Source organism: Pyrgilauda ruficollis, unplaced genomic scaffold (assembly GCF_017590135.1).
Source record: "Pyrgilauda ruficollis isolate IOZ18807 unplaced genomic scaffold, ASM1759013v1 scaffold35, whole genome shotgun sequence".
Classification (NCBI taxonomy): Eukaryota; Metazoa; Chordata; class Aves; order Passeriformes; family Passeridae; genus Pyrgilauda; species Pyrgilauda ruficollis.
In genome coordinates, this window is record NW_024524934.1 from 2957865 (window position 1) to 2968445 (window position 10581).

The window sequence follows — 10581 nt, forward strand, 5'->3', positions numbered from 1 at the left end:
TGGAGTTGCCAGCTGCTACCTGAGGACAAATGTACTTATCCCCCAGCCTAAGGAAGAGGATGTTGGATCTCACAGTGGCACACAGTTTTTTCCCAGCTGTTCAGAACACCAAGGCCAAGTTGTACTTGTTTGGGCTGAACACTGCAGACAAGCAAAGCATGAGAATGTGAGGAGTGCCCTTCCACATTGGAGCAGTGGTATTCCTGTGTCGACTGGTAGCAGGAGTATGTGCTCTTCAGTGTGAGCATGCAGACACAGCCACTTCCTCTGGCCTGTTGCTCTTAAAGCTCTATCAGCATCCACAACTGCTTCCTTAGGGTTGTGTGTTTGAGGGCACATCCTTGCCTTCTCCCTTTACAGCCTGTTTGTGGAGCTGCTGTCTGCAGTTCTTCCAGTTGTTTTCTCAACCTGCTGATGCAGTCTGGTTTAAATTTGGCTGCTGCAGCAGGAATGATCCTGGAGAGACATCAACAATGGCTTTGAGTCCTCCTGCCTGGATGTACCTGCCAGTACTATACTCGGCATCACATAGGCACAGTTTAGATTGTTTAACCTTGTGTTAATCTGCATTGAAGCTCACCTGCCATCATACTGCCCCCTCTGTCTTGTCAGTAGTGAAAGAGGTTGGCTATCAGACCATGCAAGGCTCTGTTGCAGGCAGGTGAGTGGCATTTAGCCAGAAAGGAGGAGCTGACACAAAACCAAGGGTGGGCACTGTCACTCCAGGTTTACCGTGCTGACCAAATGGGATGGGTGCAGGAAGGAAGCTCAGCAGATGGTGGTACATGTCCCATGCCTGAAAACTGCTTGCCCAAGGCAGCTGTTGCTGTGAGTTATTCACACCTCCAGTACAGACAGTGTCACTTTGTGTCACTTTGAGTTGGTTTCATGGGAGAATTGTTGGAAGTAACAAAAGCTGCAAGAAGTTGGCTCTCTGCGTCAGGGTAGTTAAAATTACAAATGAGTTATTACTCTCAACCTCAGGGTAGCTGCTGATCAGATTGCACAGGATTTTTCTCTTACATCTCCATACACCAGTTTGTTTGGGAAAGTCTGCTGTCTTGCCAGCCTCTCTCATCCTTTCTGCTTCTTTTAATACAGCAGGTTGCCTTGCAGTGATTCAGATGTGGTAATACAGGTCTCAGTACTAGTCTGGCTTTGCAATCTGCCGTGCTGGGGACCTGTTATGACACGGTTTGATCTTGCCTATCATGAAGAGACTAAGTTGCCTCGTTACCATGTTCACAGCCTGTAACTTCAGAAGGCTGTAGCATGGTGTCTGCGGTGTCACGTGGGCCCATCCTGCCTATGCAGACAACAGATGGCTACAGCGTGAGAGAGGAAGACTCGTGTTATGACATGATCCCCTCTGAGAACAAGAGTCTGCAGGAAGGGCTCTGAAAGTGCTCACCTCTGACAATTTTCCTGGCAGAATAAAACTTAAATGTCCTACTTGAGTCAATTGAAGACTTTCTCTATAGTCAGAGGGCTCCTAAAGCAGCTCAGCTGTTCGCTGATGTGAGGAGGCAAGCATTTCTAAAGCCGCTCAGACGAGGACTGGTGCAGCACGTAGGGTGGGTAGGACTCTGGTGCAAGGTAGATGTTCTCAGAAGCCGGCGCCGGGCTGGTCAGAGTGGTTCGACCTGCCCCCGGCAGACAGAGCCTTGGGCCATGGTTGGATAACACAAAGTGCTTATTGGCAGTACTGGCTCGACCTGTTCCCAACTGTTCATCCCTGCAGCTGTAGCTGACCCAGCTGCCCAAAAAAATTAAAAGGGCAAGGGGAGGGACTGGTAGTCATGAGATCAGATCCCGGATCTGGCTGGCAGTACAGCCCTAAAGGAGCACATTGATGCAGCTGAGGTGTGGAGCTAGCATCATCTTCTGGGAGGCACTGGAGATAGATGCTGTTGAAATTGGCTTTGTTGTCAGTGCTTTGTGTCGTCCAATAGCAGCTTTAGGCATCAAGGAGGGAGCCCAGATCCGATAGTGCGCACAGTTATAGTTACCACATGCACCTTACAGCACAGCTTAGCGTTTATAACTGGCTTCACCAAGCGGTGGTTAATCTCAGTTCAGAATCATTCAACAGCTTTGGCCTTGTGGTCTCCCTCCATTGTCCAAAAAAAAGGAATTTCCAAGTCTGTGGAAATAAACTAAGAATTTGAAACTGTGGCTAAGTTTAAAATGAGGTGATTTCTTTTGGTGCTGGCTATAAAGGGAGGGTAAGCAGCATGCTCAGGGCTCATGTGCAGAGTGCAGAGTCCTTGTGAGGGCCGTCCTTGGAAGTGAGTGGTCATCTGGATTTCACTGTATGCCAGAAGGAAAGGGAATGAAGGGAGATGCTTGGATGGTGTTTGGTCAGCCATAAATGAAGTAAAGCTTTAGGGTGAGGTGTAAGACAGGAAGTGCAATTCAATAGAGTGTCAGTGGGAACAAGTTTATAGAGGGTTTCTTTTGGTCTTGTTTTAAACCAAAACAAAAACAGGATGGTGGTTTAGAACAGGATTCAGAGATGAGGAGGCTGTGTAAGTGATGGGGCTTGCTCATATCCTTGCTACATGGGGAGGAAGGGAATGGTCTAAAGTGCCTGAAGCAAACTGAGGACATTTCCCCCAGCTCACAGCAGTCAGACCAGCGGAGAGCTGTCCCAGCAGAGAGGCGTACAAGGAAAATGTGGAGCAGCTTAATTAATAGCCCACTTTCGTCATGTTAAAGCAGCCCTGCCTTTGTCTCCTTTGGGCTGTCTTAATGCTCCCTTCTTGCAACAAAATACAGTTGACAGAGATGTGGGATAGGAATGGGGTAAGGGATTATCTCTTACATAATGGAGAAAGAGAACTTAATAAGGAAAAAGATCCCTTTTGTAAAGAGACTTGTCCCTAATGTGACAGGGTCGAAGACAACTGCTCTGTGTTAACTAGACCAATATTTACAAAGTATACTCAACAGTGAATTTTCTGATTAGCATTTAGCAGAATTCATCTTTGCTCTAGATATCTGCCACACTGTGATCCCTCCAGAAATCATGTGAGCCTGAGTATAGTGGGGGACTTTTTCCAAACTGTTCTAGCTGTCTGTACTCTGAACTACATTTGTGGGTATTTCTTAGAGGACAAAGGGCTTGAAATCATGTTTTCAGTGTCAGGCAAAGTTTAACAGCTGCTTTAGAGCCAGAGCTCAGGGTAAAGCAAGAGTCATTTGCTGCTGGGGTTGGCCTGAGTGCTAGAGCTGCTGTGTGAAGATACTGAGGAGATGCTGTATAGCCTGCTGGCTGTATTGTCAGCAGCTCTGCGTCAAAATGCCTTTCTGCTGAGTGGTGCAATCCATCACAAGCTCAAAGTCTGGGTTTTGTCTCTGCTCCCTTAAATGCAGATTCCCCCATGGTAGGTGCAGTCAGAGCTAGTCCTGAAAACTTTTCTTCATGACCTCAGCTACTCTGTTGAAGGTACTGGGGAACCATACCGTGTGTTAAAGACAGAAAGTGTTTTTTTCCCAGAATTGTTTTTCTTTTTCCCCAGACATATTCAGTTCCATTTACTGTAAATAGTCCTTTCCTAGCTTGAATATTTTCATTTCAGAAGGCATGAAGACACAGCCAAAGCTCTCTCAACTGTGTAAGGGATGATTAAATATTTCATTTGAGTGTGTGCAAGTGATGTAATGAAGGTGGCTGAATTTTATTATTTAGAATGTTTACAATAAAAATGGACGAAGATAAAACCCAAAATTTTTCAAGTGGGTTCTCTGGATTTAAAAGATATTCTCCAGTTCATGGGTGGAAGTAGAAGCAGCATTGTGTGTGTGAGTCCAAAAAAATCCCAAATTTACTAGAACTGCTACCACCTAGTGGTGGCTGCCTCTATTGTAAAATATAAAACAAGCTGGGGTTATTTCAGTTAATGTAGGGAAGACAGTAAATCATCAGCTCATCTGACTGATAATGCCAACTGCTTGTACCACATCCATTTCCAGTGGTCTGTTTGCTCAACTTTTGCGGATTATTTATGTGATGGGTTTTCTAACTTTTCTCTTGGGATGTTAGGAATGTTTATCAATAAACACTTGCTTTAGCACCAAAATGTTTTTCATTACATCCTGTTTTCTCTACTAACTTTGTAGCATCTCAAGCTCGACTCTATTCCGCCATAGTTCCAGGAAAAAATAAAACCATGTGTAAAAAGAATCATGCCAGCAAGCTTCCCACCTTGATCTGTATCTCCTCTTTCATCTGAAATTTTTCACATTTGGTGTCCTTCTTCATAATTTGGTTTGCATATGTAGGAAAGCTCTTCCCTCCTCTTGCTTGCCACCAATAAAAGATGAACTGGATTCTTCTGCCTGGGCTGACAAAAGACTGCAACTTGATTTGTAAATAGACTTCAGCAAAACAGTCTTTCTTTTCCTCAGTTTGAAGGAAAAACAATTTTGGCTACATCTATATAGTGGTTTCTTTCATGCAAGCAGAAAAGTTTTTGGATTCTCAGATGGAGTCCTTGAGGTTTAGCTTATGAGTACATCTCATGAGAAGTTGTTTTTTTTTCCCAGGAGCTGACGAGGCAGCAGCTGAGTTACCAGTGGTTTTTTGTCATCTTCTTCCCTATGTCCTTACTTCCCTGATCTTCTCCTCTTTCTCCCTTACCCTGCACATCTTTTTTGACTCTGGTGTCAGAATTGAGATCTTCAGATAGTGTCATGTCACCTTCTTCTCTTCATTTTGAGGGAGTGACACACTGGTTGCACACAAGGTAACGTGTGCTGCTCCCATGGTTGCTGAAGAAGTGGCAGTGGGTGGGAGCCTTGAGAAGTGGATTTTTCCGCTCTTGTCCTCTTGATTCACCAAGTGTAAATTCTGTGGGATAACAAATGGAGTGGAAAGCATTTTACAGCCGTAGTAAGTGAAAAATGGGAAAGGGGCAAAAGAAACAGCAGGCCTTTCCTGTGCATCCTGTTTCTTTCACTGCCTGGAATCGAGTGACTGCTCTGCAACATAAATTATCCAAATTCTGGAGATGGGAATTGTCCATGTGAGAGAGCTCTGTGTTGTTGGAGGGATGTTTGCCCAGATCTGAAGGTTCAGTCAAAATCCTCCTCCTTGTGTAAGATACAAGCCTGCTGGAGCTGTGTGGCCAGCAGGGTTTCTGTTGCTGCAGTGGGCATGTAAGAAGGAAGAAAACAGTAGTGCAGGCCAGGCCTAACCTCTGCTGGAGTGGATGGAGCAGCTGCCAGTGAAAGACTACCCTGGAAGCCATGCCTTGCACTGCAGGAGAAGTCCCACACTGGTCCTGGCTCAATTGTCTTCACAACCATTCACACCTTCACAGCTCCCCTGCTGCTATTGCAGTTCATCGGAAGCAGAACTGGGCTGATTCTCACCCATCCCCAAATAACCAGGATTTGTGCAAACAGCTCACTTTTTCACCAGCTGCAGAACCAACTGCACAGGTTGGAGATAACCACAGAGCAGCTCAGCTGGTCAGGAACTGCTGCTTGACGTGAGGTACATGCATGAAGATTCCTAAGGGGCCTGTGAAACTCCTTTTTGACAAGGAAAAGGGCAGGTTTGGTTTGTGCAGGGGAGGAGGAAGAGCGCTCCCTCAAGCATGAACATGTGTCAACATATCCCTGGCTATGTCACCACCTGAGTTTTGTATGTTCCTTCAGGGCTGCCAGGCCCACAGGAGCTTCAGAAGAGAAGGCCTGTGTACATTTGTGTTCCCAGGGTTTGGAGCAGGCTTTGTCCTTTGTGAAGGCACATTGTTTAAACTTAAGAGTTTGTTTTTCTTGATGTAGACCTCATGTGTTTGCCTGTGCCAGTACATCACTTAACTGTGGACCACCTATCCCTTGAAGTGTTTTTCTCTTGTGCACTGAAAAATGTAGTTGCAGGCTACGCGTGCAAGAACAGAATAACAGCTGGGAAGGGCCCAGGGCACAGAGGAGAGCAAAGAAGGAGTTAGAGTCCAAGTACAATTCACTGGAGAATGAGTATACTGTAAGAAAAATAATATATTTTTCCAAATACTAGAAGCAGAAGAAGAAAAAGCTATGGAAAAATTGGAAAATCATGAGTGATATATGACATTGAATGTTGAAGTTGGGACTTCTGTATTGAGAGTTTTAAGACATAATGGTTTTGGCTTGCTCTTACCTTGAGTGCCACCCATGGATATTCTCCTCACTCACTTTACTTCTGATGTTTCCTGTTGAAAAACAGGAAAAAATCTCCCTCTGCATCTACTCTTTTCTGTTTGGTCAATAAAGAGTTACAGAACATCTCTCTGGGTACGATTAAGGGGAGCTTTTTCCCATCTTGGTTTCCTTGTGCTCTTCACTCATCTCCATCCAGAGCTCACGTGGTTTCCTGCCCCGCTCCCTAATGAGCCCCCTCTGTGCTGTGCTGGCAGCCTTTCTTCAGCCTAACACACATCCCATCGGGGGAGCATTTCCTGACCTCGCAGGGGTTGAGACTGGGCAGCCCGCGTCTGCTTTCAGACGTCCCCATCCTCACATTCTGTGGCCTTACACACAGATTAGGGCTTGCTTGCGTGTTCTAACGGGCAGATAATTAGATGAGCAATGAACTTTGTGTAATCCACTGTCTGTGTAAACAGATCTGTTCTGATTAAAAGGTGAGATTACTTTTTGTGATAGGTCACTTCTCCCCCTTAAACTCCCCCAAGAAAAAGGGTATCAAGAATTGCACACTATTAAGTGATCATTCACTATCACCAGAAACACTGCTACACTTTGACATTTGTTTAATGGCCATTTATTATCACTAGTGAGAGGAGATGGGGCCAGTGCAAATCGTGTTGCAAGACTACATTCAAACTAATAAGTGCCTGAGAACCATCTTCTTATCTTCTGTTTTTACTCCTTGCTTAGGGAAAAACGCCTGTAATAGGAAATCTGGGCAGTTTGGAGACAAGCACATGTTGTACTGTGTCAAATAGAGAGCTTGCACTGCTTGCCTAGAGTTTCTAAATCCCTGTAGTTACTCAGCACCTCTCGTTCTTGCAGATGAATGTTGAAATGCTGGGTGGGCTGTGGGCTCCCTTTGCTGCTTGCTGTCAATAAGCAGGGGGCGGGTGGAGGACTTCAAGTTTCAGCTTTCAGAAAGTGCCACTTGCGAACTTCGTGTCCTGGAACAATTCCTGGGAAGTGGCACTGGGGATGCATCAGCAGCAGCTTTGGCCTTCAGAGCCAGACCAGCTTATTTCCTATTTACTAATACACTATTTGTGTGGAGCTTGGAAGGAGTGCAGCTCCAGCCCTCTGTTCTTCTTAAGCACCTTGCCTGTTTCAGTTTTTTGGGCATGTTACATCTTCAGCAACATTAATACTGCTGACAGGTAAGCAAGCAGAGGACACCATTAAGGACCACATCTTAGGTAATTTGTGTCTTCTTGTGAGGTAACTGTGAAACAGCAAAGCCTGTTACTGTCCCTTGGCTTTATGTTTTGATTCCAAGTGGCATATCAGAGACTCAGGTGTGGACAAACTTCCACATCTTCCACTCTCATGGTTTATACTCAATTTTTTAAGCCAACTTTTGTTACTGTCTGCAATAAGTGTATTCACATTTAGTTGTACCAGGTAGTTGCATGAGGCTTTTACATTTCCTTGGAAAAAACATTCTTGCTACACAAAAATTAGTTTGATAAATATGTGGATTGTATATTATTTCAATCCGTGTTCATGTTTTTCATACACAAGTTTATTGGTAATAAATCCATGTGTCTATGGTCTATTTGTGACAGTGACCTCAGCTCTTCTTTGGTGTCTCGGCATATTGTGTTCTCTGGTTAAAGGTGATTACATTGAAAATTATTGCAGGAAGCTGCTGAGATTGTGAGTCTGTTTTGGAAAAGAAAGCATTTTGTAAAAGAGTTTGTATCATCTTATTAATTGGGTTCTGTGGTATTTTAATCTCTTTTCAGCTGTAAGTTACTGGCCTAGGTCACAGACAAGAGAAACAGATGTTGGGATGCTTGATCAGAAGCAATGCTCCTGGGTCCCTCTGCAGGCTCACTGCTGGTAGCTGGGAATCATCAGGGAGCATCCTACTGAAAGTTTCTCTGTGTTTCCTTGCAGAGAGCCAGGCGGATGCAGAGACACTAGCTGCAGGAAACAAAGCCTTGAACCTGAGCTGTGGCGAGAAGGAGCAGTCAGAGGAAATGACAGAGCCACCAGAGAGTGAGCGCGGCGGCCCCAAGGAGGAGCAGAAGGCCGATTCCCTTCTGGCAGAAGAGGATGCTGAAGAAAAAGTGGATGGATATGAAGAGGGCCCTGAGGAAGATTCTGTAAGTAACAAAAGTCTTGACCTCAATTTTGCCAGCAAATTAATGGACTTCAAGCTGGCAGAGAGTGACCAGAGTGCAGGCAGCAGTTCTCAGACTGAAAGGAAACATGCCTGTGACATTTGTGGCAAAACCTTCAAGTTTGCTGGCACTCTTAGCCGTCACAAAAAGGCCCACATTCGTGAGGACAGAAAGGATGAAAGGAGCAGTGAGGATGAAAGCAAAAGCATTCAGGATGATGCAGGAGCTCCCTCGATGCAGGACTCTGGTCTTGAGCAGGAAGAGTCTCCGCTGGACTTGAAGGTAGTGGAGTCTCCTGTGGACTTTGAGGCAACAGGAAAGGAGAATGAAGAGAGCGAAAGCGTCTCTGAGGGGGAAGGCACAGAGAGAAAGTCCACTGAGAAGAGCAGTGATGACAAACCAAAGACTGATGGGGCTAAGAGTACTGCAAAAGCAGACAAAAGAAAGAAAGTCTGTACTGTGTGCAACAAGCGTTTCTGGTCTCTGCAAGATCTGACGCGACATATGCGGTCTCATACAGGTAAGAGGAGGCTTGAGGGCAGAACAGACCATGAGGTGCCCCAGCAGACTGAGATATCTGCTCTGGAGGTGCGTGGTTGCTGCTGGCACTTGAGTTGAAGACACTGCTTTTAGTCCTAAAGGTATCTGCAAGGTGTCTTCTCTGCCCCCCTAGTCCTCCATGCTGCACAAAAAGCCTATGGAGTGAGCAAGAATTGCAGCCACTGCCTTATTTTCAACTCCCAAACTGTTTTTCCCCATGATTGCTTGCAGAGTTCAGAGGTGAGGGCAAGTGTGGAGATCCCTGGGCAGCTTCTGACTCCCTTCTTGCCATGTGTGTGTGGCTTTACTTCTTCCCAATATTTTGACCAGCAGTGGAGAAACTGTATTATGAGACTTCACCTCTGAGTCAAAGTTTAGAGACAGAGAGAGAGAGAAAGAGTCTGGTCTCATCTGACGATCTGAGCCCAATATGGATAACATGCTGGTGATGTGTGTGACCTGCTGCCTTGGTGGAAGCAGAGATCCAGTGGGCATTTGGGCAGGGAAGGTGGAACACAAGTAGTGAAACACTTGCCCAGTGATTGGACTGGGCAGTGGGATTGCTTTATGTCACAGGCAGATTGCAGCAGTGCCTTGCAAATGAGATGAAGCCATGAACCAGCTCAAAGGTGAATTAATCATTCATCCTTATTAATTATGTATTTTACCTGCCAGCAAGCTGCTCTAACATGGGAAAACTGGTCCATTTTGACATTTCGTGTCTTTTGAAGGTTCTCTCTGCTGAAGACAAGATCTTCGCCATTGACAAAATATTTGTGTTGTAATTGACAGTGATTTTTAGAAAACTACACCAAAGAGCAATGCCTGAATAGCTTCAACCCTTCTAAATCATAAATATTCACCTATTGAGTGCAAAACTGACCTGTTTTCTTCTGCCACTGAGCCACAAGTGGAATGTTACAGGTCCCATTCTAGTGCCTATTTTCATACAAGTGCAGAAGCTTCAGGGAAATGCTGATATCTTAAGTAATGAGCTTTACCCTCAAACAATGTGTGCCCATGGACGTTTCCATACTCTCTGTTTTAATTGTTTTCATTGCATGCTGGGTTATTGTGGGCTTTGTCAGTATGTTTTTTTCCTGTTTGTTTCTCTTTCTTATTTGACACTTGAAGGATTTTTTAACATAGAATAGGTGTCGAACAGGAACCTGGCACAGTGCTTTCTTCAAATTCATAAATGTAACTATGACCTACCCCCACTGTCAGATCAATGTATTTTCAGCTGAGGATTTTACACCAATGCTGTGGGTTGACTCTTCTCCTTGTCTCCTTCCCACTTGTTCAACTATAAAATACTGTCAGGTTGTACATTCCTTATACTTCAGTTTTAATGTGTGAGGTTTTTTAAAGATACCTGCAAGGTTTTGGGATTTGTTTACTCAGAAGAGGAACATTTGGGACACACTGAAGTGTGCAAGAAACCTTTGCCTGCCTACTGTGTGTCTCATTCTGATGCTCATTGGCACAAGATGGTGTCTTGATGGAATTGCAGCGCTGAAAAGTCTTTAAGAGGCACAGCTGGAAAGGGAGGACAGGTTGGGGTGGGACCTTTGGTTCTTCAGAGCAGACAGCACCTTTGGGCAGTGTGCGTGGTTCGTATTTTGGGAGAATTTTGTCTGTGGGGCTGTGGTTGCTTTGTTTTCCAATGAGTTCCTGCTGAGGAAAATATTCTCTCTCTCCACATCTGTCTGGGGCT

The 10581-nt window shown here is 45.1% G+C and overlaps 1 protein-coding gene across 9 annotated transcripts in view; it reads left to right on the forward strand.

Moving 5' to 3' along the window:
• The window catches only part of RREB1 (ras responsive element binding protein 1), a 122443-nt gene that overhangs the window by 107671 nt on the left and 4191 nt on the right, over positions 1 to 10581 (forward strand). For 8 of the 9 annotated variants that reach the window (XM_041475387.1, XM_041475388.1, XM_041475386.1 and 5 more), the window contains one exon: positions 8098 to 8844. In XM_041475387.1, coding sequence (XP_041331321.1) covers positions 8098 to 8844 — 747 coding nt within the window. The remainder of the gene's footprint in view (positions 1 to 8097; positions 8845 to 10581) is intronic. The other variant, XM_041475395.1, reaches the window with a different exon arrangement.